The 25843-nt window shown below is 34.8% G+C and overlaps 1 protein-coding gene across 3 annotated transcripts in view; it reads right to left on the bottom strand.

Moving 5' to 3' along the window:
• The window catches only part of KIDINS220 (kinase D interacting substrate 220), a 65264-nt gene that overhangs the window by 18995 nt on the left and 20426 nt on the right, over positions 1 to 25843 (bottom strand). For all 3 annotated transcript variants that reach the window (XM_087946173.1, XM_026674332.2, XM_087946165.1), the window contains exons 14-24: positions 25252 to 25431; positions 24421 to 24586; positions 21638 to 21789; positions 20431 to 20720; positions 17474 to 17614; positions 16575 to 16818; positions 16227 to 16315; positions 15565 to 15709; positions 14349 to 14511; positions 1927 to 2105; positions 1152 to 1378 (exon numbers count right to left, since the gene is read on the bottom strand). In XM_087946173.1, the coding sequence (XP_087802299.1) occupies positions 1152 to 1378; positions 1927 to 2105; positions 14349 to 14511; positions 15565 to 15709; positions 16227 to 16315; positions 16575 to 16818; positions 17474 to 17614; positions 20431 to 20720; positions 21638 to 21789; positions 24421 to 24586; positions 25252 to 25431 (1976 nt within the window). The remainder of the gene's footprint in view (positions 1 to 1151; positions 1379 to 1926; positions 2106 to 14348; positions 14512 to 15564; positions 15710 to 16226; positions 16316 to 16574; positions 16819 to 17473; positions 17615 to 20430; positions 20721 to 21637; positions 21790 to 24420; positions 24587 to 25251; positions 25432 to 25843) is intronic.

Below are 25843 nucleotides of genomic sequence, written 5' to 3' on the forward strand. Positions count from 1 at the left end.
GCTTCAATAAAAACTTTTAATACGGTTTAGAATTGCTAAAAGGCAATATAACAATGTAAATCACTTCTGTTCCTTTCCAATGGTAGTATTATCCCTAGAAGCAAATCGGACTGAAACCATGGTTAAGTATTTTGGAATCATTTCAGAAGGTCTCTTATAAAAGTGAGAATCCATGCAGTAATTTGTATTTAATTTTTATACCAATTACAGAACTGTATCTCATTCCCTATTGGATAAAAATTCAAGAAACACTGTATATCCCTTTAAAAATTAATCTGTCTTGAAAATTATTATTTGAATCTGGATTGACATAGTAAAATACCTGAATTTAAAAGATACTATTGATATCATCTCTCAGTAGGTCCTACTTGGTCCTACAAGACTGCAGCTTTAATTTTAGAGTGCATTAGAAGTTGAATCAGATTCCTTTAGAATACAAGCTGATACAAAATGAATTTGCATACATTCACTGCATCTCAGTGTTGAAATGCAAATAAGCATTTTGTCCGTGTATACAACTTTTCAGAGAATAAGCAATCAATCCAGGAAGTCCTTCAATTAATCAAAATGAAATTAAAAACCAGTATTGCATTACTGAAAAAGAAATATATCATCTCATAATTTGAAACTTAATATATGGTATGCCCACAAGATTACTACTGTCAGATAAAACAAAAAGTTATAGACTGCTTAGTCTGACTGTTTACACCTTGAAAAGAGTGAATGGGAAGTTATATGTTTATTAATGTTTAGTTCATTTTAATCGAGCAACTGAATTGTTCAAAATAATAACTTTGTTCAATCCATTTTTCAAAAATGTTTAATGTATTACACAGACAACATGCTGAACTTTTGAGAAAGCCCATGACACTTAAACAAGTAAACACGAGTCTATAATTATATACATGGGCAATTTAATAATCATTTTAATCTATGCTTGACTTTAAGATAAAGAGGACTTCTTTTCTGCAGGGCTAATTAAATCTGCAAATCTTAAAACTTTTGTTCATTTAACTGCCTATTGATAATATAAAAATATTAATTTCTACACACACTTGCACTATGACACTATTTACAAATACAATCAGCAGATAGCTATCGTTACTGCCTTTCTTCTAAAAGAAGAATGTTAAACTGCTATTGTTTCTTACTCTGTTATAAAATGGATGCTGTGGTCCTGTCATTCCACTGTAGTAGCTGCTATGGGGCTGTGGTGATACAACTCCTCCATTGAAAGGTCCATTAAAAGAATGGGTTGAAGAGCAGGCTGATGATGGCTGACTAAATACTGATGATGCTCTGGGAGCTGCATCTTGTATAGGCATTGCAGGATATGGAATTGCTGCAATATTAATTTGGTCTCTTGCAGCCCGGACATCTGAAATATTCAATGCACCAGTGTAATTGTTAGAGCAGTTATAACTAATCAACTGATAAACACAAGTGAAAGAATGGATTAATCTGAAATCAAATTTCTTGCATTCTATTTTTAAAATATAAAACTAAAATAAAATGATGGAATACCTGAAAAATTACAGTTAAGTTTGTAGATACACAATATTTTTTGTTTTATTGCTTAATACCATGCAGATTCTTAAGAGGAATTTTTTACTTGAGAGTCAATTTCTTTACAAAAAAAATTTTCTACATCAATATAGTAACTACTAGGGCTACATAAACTACATGCAAGTATGAGCTCTCAATTGCTTAACTGATGCATCTCTCCAAAGCGAACAGTAATAGAAGCTAAGAGGACAACCAAAATGTAAGATACTTACATCATTAATTATTGAAAGGATAATTGCAAATAATGACTACATAAAGATTTGCTCTGATATATTTTAGTAAGTTTTGGGGAACTTAGAAAAAGGGTGGGTTTTTTGGTAATAGTAAAATTTATTGTATAATTAATTGGTGATATATTACCTGCAATAATTTCTCGCAGTTTGGGATCAAGATTCACTGTACATGGTAAAAACATTTTTACATCTCGTGATATAAGGACTGGAGTTCGTGATGACAAAAAAACTTCAAAATTTCGAATATCACCATCAATTTCTAGTAAAGGTTCAACATCTTTAGTTGTTGGAATATTCTTTGAAATTCTAAAGAAGGCAAAGAAAGTTCCAGATTAGAAAGCCTTGTCTAATACTATTTACACATATATGGTGTGTTTTCAATCTGGCTACAGAAGTTCATTTCAGAATTCTTGTTTTTCTGTCTTAATTTTTTAAAAATTGTATTTGAAATTATAAACAACTATACACAAGAAACCAAGTTATCTATAAATTGAACCTATAAACAGAGTTTTAAAAAATCTACATCATCTATGCAATCATGCCTAAAATTAGTACAAATATAATTACATCAGAGAACAAAGAGTTAAATGTGTCAACCATCTGATTTTTGTCAAACAAGACTCCAAAAAGAAAAGGAGCTAAAGACTTTAAATGAAAAACCACAGCTGAGAAGTCACATGAAGCAAATTAGCTGAATTTTAATGCCAGCTCTGCTTAAAACTGAATGTGAATAGTGTTCTGCGTATGTCAAACAATGCTTCTGTTCAGAAGCCAATAGCCTACGGATAGTTTATACATCAAAATCTCTATTCTAACCTTTTGAGCTTAATACATTAAGCTATTCTGCTAAAAGATATTAATGTAAATTATGAACTTTTGTAAAAAGAAAAAAGAAAATAAAGGCCACTTCTGAAAAAAAAGAGTATTATAATCAACCAAGAGAATACTTATAAAGGAATTTAGAGCTGACCTTGGAAGATATGAGTAAGCTGTTAAGAGAGAAAGGAAATAACTATTAAGGAGGACTTGGAGAGGAGATTACACAGGCCAGGCTTGAAGAAAACATGAGAAAGAAACTCAACATAACTCTACTTCAATACAGGGCACAATGAAATCTGAATAAGATTTCAAGAGTCTATTAATATACCCTACAACCTATTTCTTGAGTTGGCCTACCCCAAAGGGCTCACAATACAAGGAAAGTGGCATAGCTCAGTCTTAATCACATAAAACCAATCTTCCCAACTGATTAAAACTACCAAGCAAGCACTGACATCTTTAACATCGTAATAACAGCAATGACCTATGATTACAAAGTGCGATGCCTAAGAACATCAAAGGTGAAGTTTCAGGTAACGAAGTGTATCATGGAAAGGTGAGTACAGAACCCCAAAATTCATCCCAAATTTTAACGAAGTGGCACAAAAATGAAAATATGAATGGGTAAGGTATGTCGTATACATGCATAGTACAGAGGAGCCTGAAAAATGACATACTTGTGGCCCTTCAATTTTAGAATCTTGCAAGATCCTATGAGATGGAGTGAAAAAACAACAACAGAAAAACCATGGACCCAGCTGGAACACTATCTAGGGCTACATGTAATACAAATACTTGATATTGTTGCTTCAGGCAATACAACTGAACTACTTAAGTATCTACCAACCTCAAACTTCTGAAAATAAAAAAATAAGAATAGAAGAAAATTATCAACTTCCTACAAGATAAACTAGTATGTAGTGTCTGAAAACTGTCTAAATAGAAGCCCAAGATATTGCCCTACCCATAAAACTGATTATTGGATAGTTGTGGATATATTGCATCACATCAAATGCATATTACAACCTGCAAAAAAACTATCAAAAAGCCTTGAAATCTCGATACAGATGAAAAGAAATCACTGTAGGCAAACATGGAATTGCAGGTACATTTAATTGAGGTTATAGGATACTACTGCAGAGTTTCCATAATGGTCGAAGAAACTCTACAGACAATTATCAAATATTGGAAAATAAGAGAACAGGCCTAAAACCATGGATAAATTAAGAATACTTGGTTACTGCAAGGTAAGAAACTAGATATCAGTAGACCAAAAGGAAAGATTAAGGATATACTGAAAATAAGTAAAATGCATCTTGTGCCATACTGTTCAGAAAAAAGTATAATTGATGTTGAAGTCAATTTTAGAAATTGAGTAAATACAATATGGCACAAAAATTAAGTAAATTAGATAGTTATGAGAACTTCTGCAAGACAGGAATTAATGTGAGAAATGTCATACCACTAAAAATACTAGAATATAAAAAGAAGAAAGAGTAAAATAACCCTTCTGTATTGTATTGTGTTGCTTCGCATTGCATTGTGTTGCATTGTATTACATATACATACACACATGCATATTATTTCTGATGGTTAAATTAAGCAATTAATGAAAACTGGATATGTTGGATCTACCTGAGGAAGAGACTCTGATGAACAAAAAAAGAAGCTAATTAAAAAGTATACATCCAAATATCACTGTCTCAATTTTCAGACAAAGAGTAGAATTTCAACATAACAAATGGGACAGCAAATCAGAGTTTTAAATAAAAGCAGCAAGAGGCCTTCTATTTTTATACATCAGGAGAAAGTAGAACAATGTGACTGATGGTAACAAGCAACAAAGTTGAGGCTTAAACCCCTCAGAAATGCTGCAGCAAGAACTGAAATAAGCAGCTCATGCTAAAAACCTTTACCTATCATTGATTTGATGCAGTTCACCATGGAGGAAAGAATCAAACTGATCACCAACTATAAGTATGATTATAGGAGTCAGGAAGTATTTGGCTGCAGTTACTGCAGCTAAAGGTGGTATAAACAGTTAATGAAACTGAGGGATGATTATTTTTCCACACTGGCACGCTGCATGATTGGATTACTTTTTATGAGATTAAATGAAGCAAGCATCTAACTCAGATCTAACTATCTCGCAAGAACTCAAAGAAAGCCCTGAAACATTCAATGGCAAAGATATGCAAAATTCAGAAAATGCAAAAGATGAATAGTTTTTCACTGAACTGTACATATAGTTGGAATTATACTATTTTATAAGCTGTAAAGCAACTTGAAGCCAAGAAGCAAAAAAAGAAATAAGATTAAGAAAAAATTTCCCTTGGGATTTATATCCGGTTACACTATATGACACATATGAATAAACTTCATTAAATCTCCCCCCTCCTCAAATAATTGTCCCTGAGATTGAAGGATTTTTCTCAATAGAAAATAAGAAAATAATCAGAAATTCCAACCAGTTTAGGTTGTGGCCACATTGTTTAAATTATATCAAAATTATTTTAATAAAATTCATGCACTTTCCCATCAATAGTTAAATAGAAAACCAATTAAGTTACCTAAAAAATAAAAAAATCACTACTACCATCTACTGGAAAGCAACTCATGATATACAGTATCTTGCCCACGTTCTCTTTTTTAAAAGCTAAAAATCTTTTTAAAAACAATTTATATAGAATGCATAATTATTACAGTTCTAAATACAACACTGCAAAAATAGAGAAAAATACTTAAATTTTAATTTCAGCTTTTTCTGTTATGTATACATTAACAACAACAGCAAAAAAAGATCTGGGACAAAAGCTTTTAACTAAACACATAATTGCAGCAAAATTACAATAATTGTCCCAATTAAAGTAACCCTAGATGAACAGTTTGTCATCTTAATGTTCCAATAGTTTATATAAAGATCTACTTAATTAGATTAAATTGCTTTCTAATGTTAGTATCCAGTGTCATTTGCTAAAAGTTGAACAATTTAGAAAATTATTTAACAAAAGCAACTTCACTAAACACCAAGAACTGACATTCTTTCTTACAGATGAATAAGGCACATATATGTAACCTCAAATTACTGTAAAAATAAATGAGGCTTTTTATGGAAAAATGAACTTTAAATATGGTGGTAAAAATTGTTCTGATTTTGTACTGATTCATATTTAATTAAAATTATATATTTAAACTATTCTTTATTAGTGCAATCCCTTTTCAAATTATAATAAACCAACAGGATCGATCTGAATTAGAAATATTATAATTTAAAACCTTATTCAATAGCTAACAGAGCATAAGGAACATATATAAAAACAGCAAATAACTTTTTTTGGTACACATACACAAACTCATACATATGTATCCTGTCTTTCAGAATCAAGCTTTCAGAAGGTCAGTTAAAAATAAAGGACACAAATTAAAACATTTTATATAATCATTTTGTAATGGAAACATTAAAACATTGATAAATATATCAACATGTGCCTGTGAAGTCATTGCATTTTCTTGATAAATTACATGGCAAACATCATAAGGTTGCACCAATTTTTTTAATGAATATATTATTATTGTAAAAGCAATGTTTTCAAGAAATCAACAACTTCTCAGAAATCCAATTGTTGCTCACAATGTTCAATTCTTGGATTACTTCGAATAGGTGTTTGTTTCAACATCAAGAATAGTGATGTCCTCTAAGGTTTAATTATGTGATATTACTTAAGAAGTCAAGGACAACTTTGTGCTCCATATTAAACACAAGTGCAACTATATCACTGGAGTTGGACAGAACATTTTCAGAGAGCTTCAAGCTTCTTACAAAAAAAAAAACCACATAGAAATATTCATTTTATAAGGGTCAAAAGGTGGAATCATAAACAGCTACTTCTTCAATTTTTGGCTTAGCCCTAAATTCCTCAAGATGGACTTTTATTATTTCACTGGTACTGATAAAGAGAAAAATAAACAGAAGGTTCCAGTACCAAATTCAGATTGTTACAAATAGAAATAATGCAAATACAAACCTTTAGTTAGCCAGTAACCTGATACTTTCCTGAAGCTCTAGATCCCAAAATATTTTTGTACTTTTTTGTTTTCCAAATATGGTGCTATTGCTACAATATTAGAATAGATCTGTGGAGCTACAATCAAATTCTTAGTCAGCCATGACGCTTATTGGGTGACACTGAGCCAAACTTTTATCTCTCAGCCTAACCACTAACATGTGAATACATTCTACCACAGTTTCTTGGATAAAAGGCAGAACAAAAATAAATAAAATAAAAACCTGTGAAATGAAAACATGAAAACACCAACTGCTTTCAATGCTCAGAATCTCAAAACCTTAAATGTCATGCAGATAAATGTAGATGACATTTAAATGTTTGGTAAATGAAATAGTGTCTCATATATTCCTAGCTGTTCATGAAATATGATGGGTAACAAAAGCCATAGTAATCCAGCAACATAAAATTAACGCATTAGCCATCTGTTAACTAAATCACATGCCTCAAAAGTTATTTCAAAACTGTCAGATCTTCTAATGTAACCATTGGACATCAGGTAAGCACTCAGTTGGAGTGAGTGCCACAGCCAGCCTGCTGTTTGAATCTAACACAGACAAAGAAAACAGTCCAGAATGCTCCACAAATTATAAATGAACTTGGTTCATCTTTGGCTTAAGATTTTCAATTTGTGGTTTCCTTGAATTATGATATTGCATCTGCATAAGACATGTCTGACAGCATCAATATTTTTAATTATTCATAAATACTAAACCATAAGGTTAACCCCTACAACAGGGGTTTCAAACTCAATCCCATTGCGGGCCATATCAGGATTTTGTTTGCCCTTGGGGGGCCTTGTGGCCTGGTCATTGTGGCCAACTGGGTGGGTGTGGCTAAGGTGAGCTGGGGCAGGACAGCATGGGCCGATCCGTCTCCATCTCCAAGACTGGATTCGACCCGCGGGCTGCTTGTTTGACACATCTGCTCTACCACAGGGGTGTCAAATTCAATTTCATTGAGGGCCACATTGGGGTTGTGTTTAACCTTGGGGTGGGATGGGGTGTATGGCCGGGGTTGGCAGGGCCAGCTCGACGACACTTGTGTTAGAGGCAACTGTGGTGGCCAAGTACCAAGAGAGGACTTCCCTCAGATCCTCCCTCACTCTCATTAAAATCTCCTTCCTTCCTTCCTTCCTTCCTTCCTTCCTTCCTTCCTTCCTTCCTTCCTTCCTTCCTTCCTTCCTTCCTTCCCTCCCTCCCTCCCTCCCTCCCTCTTCATTTTCCTTTCTTCTTCTTTCCCCCTTTCCTTATTTTTAATTCCTTGTTCTCTTCCATTTTTCTTTGTCTTTCCCTTTCTCCTTCCCTGTCCCTTCTTGCATGCTCATTTCCATGAAGCCCCCACTGGCCAGATCTAAGCACCCCATGGACCGGATCCAGCCCACAGGCCCTGAGTTTGTCACCCCTGCTCTACAACATCCTTTTGAGAAAATTTATTTGAGGAGGTATCATACCTAAAATCTCTTTCTAAAATTCATTTGTCTATGACAGATAAGAATTTTGATCTTCCAGATTTTCAGAAATATTGCTAGCTTACATTTTAAATTCAACATTTTATTGTAATGATTGTTATAGGGGGAGGAAAAGAAATTGCCATTCTTGTATTTAGTTATTTAAATATTTTAAGTTTTAAGTAATGGACTAGTATTTCCAACTTTGCTACAGGTAACACATATTTGGGCTGTGTTAGGCGATAGGTTTAATTTTCATTCAGAATCTTATTAAGAAATCAGTTTTTATTTAATGATTTTTTTTTGAGCTTCTGCAAATATAATTTTCTTTACCATCAATTCATCAATGGAAATAAACCCATGTTTTGATGGGTCAATATGGACCTGATGCTTTAACAGCTTTTAAAATATCTGATACATTATGAATACTGAAGAATTCAATTCAAACCACTTTTTTCTTCTGTCAAAAAGAGAAATGGTAAAGGAACGGTTTAAAATATCTGTAACAAATATACAAGAGCTTATAATCAAGAATTGGAAACACCAGTCTTTTCAAGCCAATGGAGTCAAGTTTTGAAGAAAATTAGGTTTATGATCTGTGATTTAAAGTTGAAATTAATCCATCTAATTATATTGTTTTTCATATCTACTTGACACCTTCTAGACTACTTTTGTAAAGAATGGACTGATCATTATTTGTGTTGGTGTTGCAAAAAATGTAAAGGCATTCTAACACATATGTTATGGTATGTTCTCCTTTGTACCTCTTGAAAAAATAGTATACAATATGTTCACAGAATTGCTGAGTAAACTGTTTTTAAAGGAACACATATTGAACCAAATTATACATTAACTTCTGGAGATGGGAAATATTACAATTCCATATGTAAAGGATTGTATTTCAGAGAAGTGATTTAGCAATTTTGAAAAAAATGTATCTTTTCTGTTAATCAGAAAATGTCACATTATTGCTCTCTTTGGGGGGAAAATGCACAGGCTTGGGGAACATTGGAAGTTTATTTTTCTATTTTAAAGACTTACAAATCAGGTGAACTTGGGATTGATGTGCAGTTCCAGACTCTACTTTTTTATGTTTATGTATTATGCATTTTTCCTTCCTCTTCAGTGACTGTTCATTTCTATTTTATGCATTTCTGTTTGAAATGGATTAATAAAACTATTCAAATATTTAAAATAACAAAATTACTTTTTTTAAGTTGGAGATCTGAGATTAACCATACATTTTCTATCAAATTTGTAACAGTATTACATCAGTCTCCTTAATAAAAATATAGCAGTGCCATCTACTGGAAGAAGGAAACTAGTTACAGTATTTAAAAGATACATGTAATACTTATTATTCATATTTATTTTAAAGTACAGGTGAAACTCAAAAAATTAGAATATTGTGCAAAACTTCATTTATTTCAGTAATGCCAACCAATATAGGAGATAGACTCATTACATGCAAAGCAAGATAGTTCAAGCCGTGATGTGTCATAATTGTTGATGATTATGGCTTACAGCTCATGAAAACCCCAAATCCACAATCTCAAAAAATTAGAATATTGTGAAAAGATTCAATATTCTAGGCTCAAATTGTCCCACTCTAATCAGCTAATTAAGCCATAACACCTGCAAAAGGTTCCTGAGCCTTTAAATGGTCTCTCAGTCTGGTTCAGTAGGAAGCACAATCATGGGAAAGACTGCTGACAGTTGTGCAGAAAACCATCATTGACATCCTCCATAAGAGGGAAAGCCTCAAAAGGTTATTCCAAAAGAAGTTGGATGTTCCCAAAGTGCTGTATCAAAGCACATTAATAGAAAGTTATGTGGAAGGGAAAAGTGTGGAAGAAAAAGGTGCACAAGCAGCAAGGATGACTGCAGCCTGGAGAGGATTGTCAGGAAAAGCCCATTCAAAAGTGTTGGGGACTTTCACAAGCAGTGGACCGAGGCTGAAGTCAGTGCATTAAGAGCCACCACACACAGACGGATCCTGGACATGGGCTTCAAATGTCGTATTCCTCTTGTCAAGCTGCTCCTGAACAACAAACGTCAGAAGCGTCTTAACCTGGGCTAAAGAAAAACAGAACTGGTCTGTTGCTCACTGATCCGAAGTGCTCTTTTCTGATGAGAGCAACTTTTGCATCTCATTTGGAAACCAAGGACCCAGAGTCTGGAGGAAGAATGGAGAGGCACACACTGCAAGATGCTTCAAGTCCAGTGTGAAGTTTCCACAGTCTGTGTTGATTTGGGGAGCCATGTCATCTGCTGTGCTTCAATAAGTCCAGGGTCAACGCAGCTGCCTACCAGGAGATTTTGGAGCACTTCATGCTTTCTTCCACAGACAAGCTTTATGGGGATGCTGACTTCATTTTCCAGCAGGACTTGGCACCTGCCCACACTGCCAAAAGCACCAAAACCTGGTTCAATGACCGTGGGATTACTGTGCTTGATTGGCCAGCAAACTCACCAGACCTGAACCCCCAGAGAATCTATGGGGCATTGCCAAGAGAAAGATGAGAGACATGAGACCGAACAATGCAGAAGAGCTGAAGGCCGCCATTGAAGCATCCTGGTCTTCCATAACACCTCAGCAGTGCCACAGGCTGACAGCTTCCATGCCATGCCGCATTGAGGCAGTAATTGCTGCAAAAGGGGCCCAAACCAAGTACTGAGTACATATGCATGCTTCTACTTTTCAGAGGTCCGATATTGTTCTATGTACAATCCTTGTTTTATTGATTTCATGTAATATTCTAATTTTCTGAGATTATGGATTTGGGGTTTTCATGAGCTGTAAGCCATCATCATCACAATTATGACAAATCACAGCTTGAACTATCTTGCTTTGCATGTAATGAGTCTATCTCATATATTAGTTTCACCTTTTAAGTTGTATTACTGAAATAAATGAACTTTTGCACGATATTCTAATTTTTCGAGTTTCACCTGTAAGTTTCTTTCAACTCAATGGAATCTTCCAAACAGATATGAATAGAACTGTATGTATCTGTATTACAAAAAGCCCTAAAGAATGACAGCAATGAAACCAATGTTGGGGATTCATACTGCAAAAGAGCAAATACTATTAGTTATATTTTGGAAACTCTGTTTTAATAGCTCTGTAACTGCCACATCTACAACATTATTATTTTCTTAACCTGTCAACACGTTTTTACCTCTGCTAGAGAGAAGAAACAAGCTCCATCCAAAGATATCGCCTTTTGCAGAAAAAGAACTGTTAGCCACCAAAATAAATAAGAAGTGCCAGTTAGAAAACTCATATTAATGACATATAACTTGCTTGAGCCTACTAAAAATTAATTTTGAGTGCATAAATCAAGAAGAAATTACCTGATCATTTTTATAAAGTTGGAATAGGATATAACAACCTATCTGTCTATCTTACCTTCTGAAGCTGTAACAAAAAATTTCACTGTTAATTCTAAGAAAACTTTTTGCGTGGATGTAGAGGCAAACAAGTACTGCTAGGTAACAACAAAATTCAAACTAAATTACTGCTATCCAAATATGATATCAATACCTTTAAATGAAATAATCTGTATAAACTTTAACAGGCATTTTTCAAGCTTTGCCAGTTCAGTGTCATACTAAATATTACGTTAAATGTTTAATTTGGAAATATAACAGCTTCTTTTATTAATACTATGAATTAACAATTTCTTATTCTTTATAAGCATCACAGTAATCATTTCCCAATCTGTGCCCCTCAAAAAGTTAGAAAAAGTGCAGAAAGGGACACAGAGACTTAAAACAATTTGTCTAGCAGGAAAAAAAAGTTAAATGTGAGCTTTTTTAAAGTTAAAGGTAAGTGAAGACACAGTCAAAGTGTATAAAATTATATATACATGGTACAGAGAGAGTGAATAAATTCTTTCCTATTACACCAGAATCTAGCCAATCGATGAAATTGACTATTGATAACAAAGAAAGAGCTGCAAAAAGCAATAATTAAAAGATTCAATAAGAGCTGCCAATCTGGGCAACATTTTATTGGGTCCAGATATCAGTGATTATCAGCATGATTTTATACATTAATCTCAGTAGCAATATGTTTTTTAATGCCACTTCCTAGCTAATAGAGCCTGGAAGGTTCTCTTGTACCAATGTGAGTTTCTTCTGATAAAATGGACTAAATAAATCTAAGTTTTAACCAGAATGGCTACTTTTTATATTTTTAACACATAACACAAATCAGTCAATCCTAAAGCAAATCAACCCTGACTGTTTTTTGGAAGGAAAGATACTGAAGTTGAAGCTCAAATTCTTTGGCCACTAAATGAGAAGAGACAATTCACTGGACAAGACTCTGATGCTGGGAAAAACTGAGGGCAAAAGGAGAAGAGGACGGCAGAGGATGGCATTGTTAAATAGTGTCATCAGCACAATGAATATGAATCTGGGAAAACTCTGGGAGACAGTGGAAGACAAGGGGTCTTGGCATGCTATGGTCCATGGCGTCACAAAGAATAGTATATCACTTAGCGACTGAATAAAAACACATAACACATTTTAAAAGAAATTAAAAATAATTCTGGATCTGAATTATTGGACATTTGTTAAGCAAATTCTAAGACCTGGAAAATTAGTAGGCTAAGGAGCACATTTTGACATGAAACAACTATGTAATACTTTTTTCAGCATGTTTCTGGCCCACTGTCAAGGAGAAACACCTCTTTCCAAGAGCATTTAAAAAAATAAAATGCGGCTGTTTCATCTTGACAAATTGTACATTTGGATTAAATATTAGCTTCAGTTCATTTTTTAAAATGTTATTTTAATTCCTCATTTATTACATTATACCATGTTTACCCCCAAAATAAGATCCAATTGGGAAATAAGCCCTAGCATGATTTTTCAAGGTGCTTGTAATATAAGCCCTACCTCCCAAAATAAGCCCCAGTTAAGTTCGTCAGCCAGATGGATGTACCGTATTTATCGGCGTATAACACGCACAGGCGTATAACACGCATCTTCATTTTAAGAGGAAATTTCAGGAAAAAAATTAAATTTCTAAATAAAAACTTTGAAGCAAAATAAGGGTAGCTCAGAACTTTTTTTTATTAATATTATTACCACTTATAAGGTAAATCAGTGGTCCCCAACCTTTTTTGTACCAGGGACCGGTTTCAAGCAGAAAATTTTTGCAAGGACCGGGGGGAAGAGAAGAGAAGGAGGCTTCGCTCTCTCGCTGCTCCACCATCCAAGGAAGAAACTGCTTCAAAGAAGCGGGGGCTTTTCCTGTCGCCGCAGCTATTCCGGCGCCTGCTTTCACCCCACTCCCACCCACAGCGTGCGCTTCAATCCACAGTGTCCCGTTCTGCCTGCCTGCCTGCCTGCCTTAGTTTCTGGTTGTTTGGGAGCAGCTTCGGGCTGAGAATAATAACTAGTCGCCTCTTTTACTCAGCCGAAGCTGTTCCGATTCAACCATTAACGAAGGCAGGCAGGCAGGCAGAACGGAGCACTGCGGGCGGGCGGGCGGGCGGACGGGGTGGGGGTGGGGGGAGAAACGGGCGCTTCAGGAAGCTGCGGCGACAGGAAAAGCCCCCCCCGCTCTTTGAAGCAGTTTCTTCCTGTGCTGGTGGAGGAGCGAGAGAGCGACTGAGAGAGCTGACCCAGAGAGAAGGACAGGCTTCGGTTGCTTCCTCCCTCCCCTTCTTTCATTTGTGTCCTTGATCCCCGATCCCAGCAGCATTCACCGAAGGCTTCTTAACATTATATCGGTGTATAACACGCATACATCATTTGCCCCCTATTTTCAGGGGGAAAAAGTCGTATTATACGCCGATGGATGTATTTAATACCATATTATCCCAAAAATAAGACCTAACCAGGAAAAAACCCTAATGTGTCTTTTGGAACAAAAATTAATATAAGACCTTTTTGGGTAAACATGGGTAAGTAACTCAAGTCAAGGAACATTGTTAATACTATTTCCTCCTCCTCATTTTCCCTACAATAACACTGCAAGGTAAGCTTGGCTAAGAGTGAGTGACTGGCCGAAAGTCACCCAGCCAGCATCTGTGCCTAAGGAGGAGCTAGAACTCATAGTCTCCTGGTTACTAGGCCAGCACCTTAACCCTTACACCAAAGTGGATCTCCATATTTGGATTAGCCGGTAGAGACTTGTCATTAGAAATAGATAGGAAGCCAACATTTAATAACGGATTATACTGTTAAAACAACACTTACCTCTCATAGATTGTTTTTAAAGTTAGTTGATCTGGAACACCTTCTGTTTCTTCCAAATATAATATAAGCCAGGATGTTCTGTATGGCCATTGCTCTGTCAAGTTGATCCAGCTTGCCAGCCTATCCCAATTGAAAGTGATCTGATTAGCTCTCAATAAACGCCCTATAAAATCAAGAGTTATATGCTTAGCAATATAGTTCACATTCCTACAAAATAATATCAGAGTACAAAATTTCCTAAGAAGAATCACATCTCAGCTTACAAGTCATTATATGCTCCTCTGAATTAACTCTGTATTTTAACATACCAAAGCCACAGTATTTTAATACAAATATATGATTGACTGCGTGAGTATCAATAAAGAATTTTATTTTACATTACGCATAACAACTAACAGTCTAATTATTGAAATTTCATAATAGAGATTTGTCATCCCAGCTATATCTTTGAACTATAAATCAAATGGATTTGTTTAACAATCCAAACATTTTAAAAATATGGGAATAAATATTTCTGCGTATTGTTTCCAAAGTTTAATGCAATCTCCAAATGTTGCGTTTTGTATCTGATACTTTTTAATTCATATCCATACTTCCACTAATGGAATAGTTTCATTGGAAAAGGGAGAAGCTGTTTCTTTCTGAGCACAAAGCCCCAATTTTCTACTGCAGGCAGATATCTTTTTGAAAGGACAGATGTGCAAGGAGTCCAGAAGAAAGTAACAACTATCTTGCTCTCTCTTTAAATGGAGTTTTTATTTATTCCATAAATAAACTTTCATTTGCAGAAAGGAGAATTTATTATCTAGGTTATTTTCACAATAATTTGAGAGGCTGTTTGTCCAACAAAAAATCCACAACAACTCTGTGTTGTTTTCAGCTGACTTCAGTTTGATAAGAGAAAGCCTGATATTCTTAGCTAAGGAACAATAATACCAATTATACAGTACTCTTTAAACAAAAGTATATTCTGCCACCACAATGCTACCATACTTTAGAACGTTTTTAAGACAGAAGTATTGTTTGCACATTTCTAATTTTAAATTGTCACATGAATAGTTTCTAATTCAGTAGTTTTTAATATTGCTTAATTTCATTACAGAGTGCAAAAGATTAGAAACAAACTATATGCTTATTCCCCAATACTACACTGGCAAACTGCTTTCACCATGAAGATCAATATTATAAATGTTTGGCACTGATAAATAAACATTACCTGTTACAGAAACAATATTAAGCAATCGCCTCATTGTCTGTGGGCTAATATCACTGAACCAGTCTTCTGTAACCAGTAGTTTGGTCAGATCAAAAGACATCTGACGTGTAATGGTACGCTGCATTTGCCTTCTTCTGTAGGTATCCTAATTTAAAGAAAAAGTATTATACTATTTTCATTTACAGTGTGCCAGGCATATGGATATTTTTTTCAAATCTCAGAAGCCCTTTGAAGTTTTTCATTACTTCTCAAATGTTATCAGACTTATTACTGGAGCTCTATATAATTAAACTCTGCTTTATTCTGAATGCTTTGACTGGAATTTGCCTTATCAGAAGTTCACCTACAATGCAGCATAAAAATGTATTAAATAATATCGCATCGAGTCAGATTAAGATCCCAAGGATCACTTTCAAGTAGTAATTTGCATCGGTACAGAAGCCTTTCTTTTTTCTTTTTCTACCCAGCAGGAAGTAAAAATAGTCAATAAAGTTGTAAGAGAGACCATTTCCTTGCTTGCATGCCAAATCTGTAGAAACACTCAGCTTGGAGGGTTTTCATCACATTTAAATTAGATCCAACAAATCCCACTTAAATCTATTGGACAACTGTTTGATAGAACATATTCAATGATTTTTCTTCCATGACTGCCAATTTCTTACCCTTCTGTTGAGAGTTGTTTTACTTCCAAGCTTAGTCACATCTCCCAGGCTATTCTGTGAAACTCTTCGATCAATGTCTTCATGAAATCCTAAAAATATTTTCTGATTAAAATGCAATTCTAATAAACTATAGGTTATTAGCACCTTTTTTAATTCTGCCTTTTTATTCATAAAATACTGAAAGCAATATAAAAATGCAGAAAAAATAAAAACTACCTGTGAAAATAAATCTACTGTATATGCACACACATTCTCTCTCTTTCTCCCTTTCCCTCCCTCCCTCTCTCTGTCTCTCTCTCCAGCTAATACTAATAATCTTATTTCTTATTTATAATTTTGCTACCATACCTGAACTATCTGTATATGGAACATCTCCATTTGTGGTCGCAGCTACCATCATCTTTTTAGCACTACTGAGTCCACGACTATTAAGAAATACAGGTAAATGAACTATATTCCTCATGTAATCATGTCCGTTTATATTTGAGTCTCTTAGTACACTGTTCAGATTCTGATTAATTGCCTTGATAATGATGTGGGGATCACTAGCAAAAATGGCAATAAATGGACCTTTAGAAAAAAGGACTCGGACCTGTGAAAAGGAAAGAAAATTAATTAAACTGAGGGAGGGAGGGAGGATCACAACTAGTTCAGGGCACAATTATTATGTAGTATTCGGGATGGAAGATGTCCCATTGCTGTTTTCTTCTGATTACATATATTACAGGTAGTATATATCACAACCCATCTATTTTTCCTAGCACTGTAAACATTTAAATATTTCTTAAGATATAAAACAATATATGTGAAATATAGTTTTCATTATACCCGAGGGATTGCTTGGACAATGAAACTTTCCTTGAACTAAATGAAGTCTCCATACTGTTCCTGAGATGGCTTAAGAAATGGCTCGAAGCACTGTGGCATGGAATGACAAACAGAAGTGCCTCCACTAATCCATGTTCACTACATTAATTGACTATCATTTTAAAATTAGCATGTATTTGTATTTATAATCAATGCTATAAATTTCTACTTAGGAATAAGTCCACTGAATCTATTGAGAGGTTTCCAACGTACACAGAATTGAGCTGCAAATCTCAGTGAAAGCAGTAAAACAAGTAGCTATAATTTGTTCCACTTATTTCAGAATTTAATTAGCTATATGAATTAAAGCAAATTATTAGAACATTTCCAATGTCTTGCCTCATAGTCACATTTGAAAGGCAAATCAATTAAACACTTACTGTATCAAGCATCTGTAAAACTTTATCCTGTTCACAGGCATCCAATCCATCAATAATTACTACAAGCCTGGTTTGATTCTGAGTAAAGCTATCTATAGTTTTTGCCATTTTTGCCATCAGCTCCACTTCACATTTAAGAACCTACAAAAATAAAAATACAGTCATCTTAACGTCAATCCTACAAACATATTAAAAGAGACAAACTTCGCTGCTGGAGCGCCCCAAGCCAGCTGGTTTCGGGGCTAAGCCACCACGTAGAGGTGGTGAAGAGTGGGGAGACTGCCAGCAGGGTTGAGGAGAGCCGCATCTCTCCTCTCCAGCTGGCCATTACTCCCTTTCCCAAAGGCGGTTGCAGCGGTGGTCAGAAATGGTCACCACAAAGAAAAACTCAACCGGAAAAGAATGTGCGGGAGGAAGATAAGAAGAGAAAGTTTTGGTTGACGGGGTCCAACAGCAAAAGCAACAAATAAGGTACCCTGGAATTGAAACTGTTAAAAAACAATAACATTGTTCCCTAAAAAGATTTTTAAGCTGCGAAGGAGAGAGAAAAGGGAAAAGATTTGGTTTCCTCCTTTTCCTATACTGACAGCTAAGAGACTTAAGCAAGAAATTGGAAAAAAAATCCACTTTGACATCAATAGGCATTTAATGCTGAAAATAAAAAGTCAAAGGGATAATAAAGATTTCTGGATAATCAAAAGCTTTTGAAAACAGGAAAGGAGAGAAAAAGAATAAAAGGGTAGGATCTGGAAGGGAGGAGACTGCCTGGAATTAAAAAAGAACTTACAGCAAAATCTCAACAAGACTTCCAAAAGATACATTCTAACTGAAATATTGCAACAAAAACCCCAGGAAGAGAAAGTCGAAAAAGAAATAAGAAGATATAACTCGGGACTATCTGGATTACTTGATGATTTCTGGATTCTTGGTTATTGTTTTGAATGACTAAAATCAATCGGGTGGTTGTTTAAAACTGTTTAAAATGGCTCCACTTTTAGAAGAACTGAAAATGGAACTTAAAAAGTACAAAGAAGATGCACAAGAAGGGAGAGGTTCTTTTGGCTTCGTATTTCAGTTTTTAGAAATGGAGATTTGGAATTATGAGAAACAACAAGAAATGTCTGCAGAACAAGAAGATTGCGACAAAGAAGAAGCCATCTTTAATGAACAAGTAATCTTAGATGGGGGGGGAAGGAAAGGGGGGAAAGAGAATGGAAAGTTTAAGATGGGGAAAAACAACTCTAAAAAAAATACAGTGAAAAATAAGTATAAAATCAGAAAGCAACAGAAGAGGGAAATGCAGAAGAGAGAATTAGAAGTAGAGAGACAAGGGGGTAAAAAGGGGAGGGAGAAGATGAGAGGGAAGAAAGAAAGGAAAAGAAGTTATAAAGGACAGAAACAAAATATAGAGAAACAAGGCCTATTTAGAGATAATGGGTGAAAATTTAATGGAAAAGGGGATTCTGCAAAGGTACATAAGATAGTATTGTTATATTAGAAGCAGAAATAATTTTAGAAAATATGAAACAATGTATGATTAAAATGTCTGATAAAATAGCTATCATAATTCAGTGGAATGCTTGTCAATAAATAAATGTAACAAAAGGTATATTTAATGATTTATAAAACATATGTGAAGAGAAATAAGAGAAAAATTAATTATGGAGATTATTTAATTGAAAAGAAGTGTTAAAGATGTTAAGATTTTCATGATTATTAATGATAGAACTGAACTGGAATGGAATGAGGGTTTATAATTACATATACTTACAATCTTTCTTTTTTTTAAAAAGAATATAGTGTGTATTATAAGAATGTACCAAGCAGAATTCAATTGGAAATTATGTATTATATTGAAGGTCATAAACTTAAGGTATATATTGAAGTTTAAATAAGAGTTGAATGGATGTAATTAAAAGATATAAAGGTGTCATACTCCAATTAGTAACTACAGGAGAAAATTTGTTTAATGAGAAAATATGAAATTGAAACAGAACAGACAAAAGTATAAATATAATGATTTGAATTGAGATGAGATAATCAAAATAAAATTGAGAAAATTAAAAGAGGGGGAAAACTATATAGAAAATGTAAAATAGTGTAAGATATGGAATAGAACACAAAAGGGAGCATGAAATTGAGTTTTGTGTCTGTATAAAAAAGTTCAACCCGGGACCATGCTATTTTCAAAAAAGATGTTTTACTTGCATTTTGTGTGTGAAAACCCAAATAAAACTTTATTTAAAAAAAAGAGAGAGACAAACTTCTAATTTAAATGCCATAAATGTAGCTTTCCCCCCAGTATTTAAAGTAATTTTACTCATAATGTTTAGTTATCTACTTCAGCAGTCCCCAAGTTTTTTGGCGCCAGGGACCAGTTTCATGGAAAACAATTTTTCCACGGACCAGGTGTTGGGGGGGGGGGAGGGTTCAGTTTTGCTCAGCCACCTGCTGCTCACCACCAGCCTGATTCCTAACAGGCCAGTAACATGGGCCAGTACTCATCTGTGGCCCGGGGTTGGGTATCCTTGATCTTATTGATAAACTGCTTCATTTTTATGAGTCTTCATGATCAATTACAAGTTAAACTAAACTCAGAAAGTGCAAAACTGATTCAGGAACATTCCAAAGAGCCTTAAAATATTCCATTTTCCTTCCACTACAGGAAAGCTTGTCAGTTTCAGAACTGAATCCTCCAAACCTGAAGTGTTCAAAGCATACTGAGAATAGTCTGCCTCTGAAATGGGCCTGTTTCCTTTAGAAAAATATATGCAGAATGATATAAACCCAGTTTGGGGAATTTACTTCTGGAAAACTCACCTTACTGTCCTCATAACAGTATGATCTAGAGGTAAACCAAATGCCACTCTCTGGAACATTTCATTCCTAAACTGTGTTCTGGTGGTCTTTAAACAAAACTCACATAATTCAAAACTGCTATATTATATAATACGTACTTTCATAAATCCCTCACTCTTCAGTTTGTGTAGTTTTGAAGCAGCACTGTGAAGCCGTTTTCTCTGTGAATTTAAGATGGAGTCCATCACTTGCCACCACGTGCGACAGTTCAAGATAAAGCTCAAACCCACAACGCATAAAAATGAAATCAGAATAGCATTCACTGTCGTGTTTTCAGGATTCACTTTGAAATAAGCTGTAAGAGTGATCCCAGCAACAATGCAGCTCAGAATAAAGAGGAAGATAACAAAAGATGGGAGACAACAAGTTTTCTTCCATTTCTTTTTTCCTAGGAGACAAAGCAGCAATTGATAAACACAATTTATAACTTCAAATACATACATTTTATATCATTTATATTCTGCCTTTTTGCTTACTAGGCACCCAAGTCAACTAACTATTAAAAAAAAATAAAACTCACAAAATAATTGATTATTGTTAATCAAATTAAAAACCATGGCTAAATAGAAAGGTTTAAACCCTTTCCTGAAAACTGAAAGAACAGGGGTTGAATTTTATTCCTGTATTCTGTAAGTTGGATATGACAGAAGAAAAGACCTACTTCTGGTTGCCTAATAAGTGAAGCTCATTAAACTTAGGATAATTTTAAGTGAAACTCTCCTGTTGCCCTTGTAAAAGCCCAAGAAAAGCTATGCATAAATACTCTGAAGTAAACTTCACTGTAATTCTTACTCTCAGATTCTTACTTTAAAGTTTTCTAGAGTCCTGATCTGCGTAGAGAGTATCTACTCAACAACATTCTTTTGCTTAAAGGATGTAATGTCTTGTCCCCTTTAAATCATGGAAATTTTCAACTCTGGTTCCCACTTAGCTCTAAGGTGTTTAGGATTTTGAGCAGAATGACCATTACTTATATGTCCTAGTTTTGCATTTTAACGTGAAACAACACTGCATATCAATATTGTTTCTTAGATTTATATTCTGCATTTGCTTACAAGAACTCAAGACAATTCACAAAAGAGTTTAGCAGCAGTCCTATGAATCCGGTGACACTGAATGGACCAAAGCCACCAAGTAAATTTCCGTAACCAAGGTTGGCCTTGAACATGGAATTTCCCAATCCTAATCCAATACCTTCATCACTTCACATTGACTGAATCATAAAGAAAAATGTATTGGGGAGGGGAATGTGCCGCTATCACTGAAAAACAAAAGAAAAGGTCAATTCAACAACTTCACACATACCTTGAGTTTCTTCAGTTTTGAATACACGAAAAAGACGTGTTGCTAAAAACCCAAATTCTCTCTCACAGGCATCTGAAAGGGTGGCAATCATTTCAGCCATTGAGGTTTCTCCACCTACGCTGGACAATCTATTGTAATCTGTAAAGAGAAACCTTAAACAACAAATAATTGTAGATTGTTACTGATTGGTACAAATTGAGTTTTTCCTTTTATTAGGACATTTTTAAATTGCTGAGCTTTCATTACTAATCTAATGGTTTTAATTTTAATATATTATTTTATTATTAAAGAAATGATAAATTAATTCATTTATTTAATCATTCCCATTATTTATACAACTATTGACAGTATTCTTCATAACTATGAAGACTATATTTAAAACAAAATATAGAAATATTTTTGATTACATATTTAATCCAAATGCCTCTTTGTAGAGCTTGAGCAAATAGAGCAAATTCAGTAGTTATTGGTAGTTTTTAAATAACTTGGTAAAAGTCTTCCTAAGAATACATTTCTGCATTAGTTACCAGTAGACTACAATGATAATTTTATTACAAGCCAGATTGACACTGATCACAGTGTCAAACAATTTTCTGCATAATTTATTGTGGGCTAATACCCTTAATGCATTTGTATTTCTCCTTCCTGCAAAGCAGTGTTCAAGGCACCTACCAATAAAATTCAAATAAAGTATTAAGTTTTGATATTGTCTCACAAATAAAATGTGGATTAGACATTTCATCATGTTCCATTATTTTATTATATTTCATTATGTTTCACTGATTTTTAGTGATAATAAAACTCAGGGGCATTTTTCTGCTAGAAATCAGAAGTTAATGCTGACTTCCAGCAAAAACATTTAAAATCATGGTCACATGACTGTGGGACACTGCAAATGAGAGTAAATGCAGACCAGCTGCTGAGTCCCCAATCATTGGTATCAGATACTCTTGATTTTTTGAAAGTATTAAAATGTGCATATTCTAGAAAGTCTTAGAAACAGACCCATAATGAAAGGTAAGGCTTCCTTTATAAGTTTTTCTTGTGTGTGACATATAATATTCTGAAGATGTTGGGGATTTTATTTTTTGTGAATTGCTGATTGTATTTTACTCTTTTACTGTAGAGAATAAAGTAAGCCAATCAGTCTCTTCAGACTCGAGAGGGATACAAACCTTAATACATAAATGAAATAAATTTAGAACTCAATCCACTTTCTTAGATTTAAAGGGAAAGAGTGAGAAAGATCCTATCAGTGGCACTGAACACCAGGGCAAGCTGCCTCAATATATGTATGCATTAAATGTATGGAAATAAAATAGAATTTTGAGGGACACAATAGAACAGGGGTCGCCAACCTTTTGGACCTCAGGGACCACCAAACTCATAATTTTAGATCCCAGGGACTACTAACTGGTTCTGTGGGTGTGGCCTAATTTGTGGGTGTGGCTTGGTGGTCATGTGACTGGCTGGGCATGGCTTGTATGTGAATATTATAAATATTTATATAAATATTGATTTTTTTATAAAAAAGAGCAACTTTTACCCAAAATCAGGCAAAGCAGGCAGATTGAGTTGCTCACAGAATCACAGATTCATTCAGAGATCTATCTATCTGCCATTGGCTACTCAGTCTGTCACATAAAATTCGTTTGCAAGCAAACTCATAAAATTTGCTAGCAAGCAAACTCATAAAATTAACTCACAATACACCATGCATGTAAATATTGAATTTTTTATTTTAAGAAAGAGTAACTTTTACCCAAAATCAGACAAAGCAGGCAGGCAGATTGAGTTGCTCACAGAATCATTCAGAAATCTATCTATCTGCCATTGGCTAGCTCAGTCTGTCACATAAAATTTGCTTGCAAGCAAACTCATAAAATTTGCTAGCAAGCAAACTCACAAAATTAATTCACAACACACCATGTATGTAAATATTGATTTTTTTTATATAGAAAAAGCAATTTTTATCCAAAATCAGGCAAAGCAGGCAGATTGAGTTGCTCACAGAACCATTCAGTTATCTATCTATCTGCCATCAGCTAGCTCAGTCTCTCAAATTTGCTTGTCATGAGTTTGCACTGAATTTGCTTGCAAGCAAACCTTCAGTCCTAAAGGAGGTTTGGCTGTGCTTAGCTAGAAAGCAAGAAATCCAACCATTTCCTGCTTCCTAGCTAATCTAAATCTCCCAGCACAGCAGAACAGATGATGGTTGGAAAAAGGAAAAATAGCAACTTAGCAGATAAGTTTGCTGGGTAAGAAGTGAGTGGGCGGGGAGGGTTCCCACGGACCATGTGGGCTGAGCAGCCTTGTGTTTCTGCGCAGTCTGGATTAATTGCTTGGGGGGGGGTGCTCTGGGGGTGAGATTTCTCTGGGGCCCACCAAAATTTTCTTGCGGCCCACCGGTTGGCGACCGCTGCAATAGATGAATGAAACTATTGAAGTGACCGGTACTTTTGTAAAACAATGCCTCCCAAGAAATCAATCCAATGTTGATGGACTATTAAATAATATTACATTAAAATTTACTTCAGAATGAATAGACCTAACATGGAAAATGACAAGTTTTATACATAATGCAGCCATTTATGAATTTTTAAGTAAAGCATCAGAATCCATAGCTAATACAATATAATTCTTTAAAAGAGTATCAGATAACATTCTTTTAAAGATTACAGCTCAGTAATTCTAGCAAATTTGGGCCACAATAAAGGTCTTACAATATTAAACCTTTTAAAAACCATTATCTGTAACAAAACAGTATGATAAATTGTTCTAACCTGACGGGTAAGGCTTTAGTAGTTTGCTCTGGCAACTCAGGTGGGTTCACAAACATGAGTTTAAGAAGTAATTCCATGTAGCCGATATGTCTTGCCAATCTTGTACTAAGCACCCATGCCCAATTCCAATTTTCTCCTTCTCTTCGGCTCCCAAAATATATTACAGCTAAAACAAGATGGTTTAGATATTTTAAATATTAATATCATTTATAGAAAGTATTACAAGATGTTATATAGTACATTTTACTACACTGCTATACAAGAAAATCATATATTTTCATTCAGTCCCACAACAATTTTAGGGGGAAAAACAGAAGGAATTTGGTTTGTTAAATGTTTTCTTATGATACACATCAATCAACAAATATAGTTTTTAACATATTATAGTTAATTAATAAGACACTTGCAATCTATCCTACATCTAACTTGGTCGTCTACACCAACCTGCCTTCCCGTCCTTCCTTTCCGCTTTATTCCTGTTTAAATAGTAGATCAGTCTAGTCACTGTATGCATCTGATGAAGTGAATTCCAATTCACCAAAGTTTATGCTTTTTAATACAATGTGTTAATTAGAGTTCCTGCTGGATGATACATCTATCATCCGATGTGTTTTACAAATGGTTTTGATTGAGGGGGGGGTGATACAGATATAATTTCTATACATACTCTTTTCTAGAAAGGATTTCCACAAAATTACAGATCTTTCAACTCGTGACATTGGTATAGTTTTCAATGTGATTTGACTTTTGCTTCATTTATGCATTAAAGTACCAGCTTAATTTTAAACATGCAATAAGTTAAAAATTAATTTCACTTAAAAGAAAACTTACTGAAAAATACGTATAGCAGTGCCAATAAGCTCAGTGCCACTGCTATTCCAAGTTTTTCATCTACGGTAAATGCAAGCAATAAGCCAAGGCTGCCACACAATGAAAGTGAAAGGAACACAATAAGCCAGGAAAATTGGAACAAAGGTTCAATCTGCTGTCCTGCAAATGTTTTCATTTCATCTAAAAAGAGAGAAATAATTTTTAGTGAACATAAAATTACCAAGATAGATACTATTTTCACGAAAAATAAAGGTGATTCCCTTGATACTGTTGTAATCTTTTACAAATTGAAGTGAATTTTCCATAGAACTGTACGGTTGGAAGGGACTTTGGTATAGAACAACCTTCCATCCTGTACAGCAGGGGTCCCCAACCACCGGTCCGCGGACCGGTACCGGTCCGTGGAACAAGTCCTACCGGGCCGCTGGCTTGCTGGGCGCCGCCATCTTGTTTTGATGAAAAAGTGCTTCCGTGAGCTTTTCCGGTAGAAAGCTCACCGGAAGCACTTTTTCATCAAAACAAGATGGCGGCGCCCAGCTGTCGGTACCGGGCCGCGCCATAAAAAAGGTTGGGGATACCGGGCCGCGGCGTA

The sequence above is a fragment of the Notechis scutatus genome, chromosome 1 (genome assembly GCF_049901735.1).
Source record: "Notechis scutatus isolate UNSWTSFEM ecotype Mainland chromosome 1, rNotScu1.2, whole genome shotgun sequence".
NCBI classification, from domain to species: Eukaryota; Metazoa; Chordata; class Lepidosauria; order Squamata; family Elapidae; genus Notechis; species Notechis scutatus.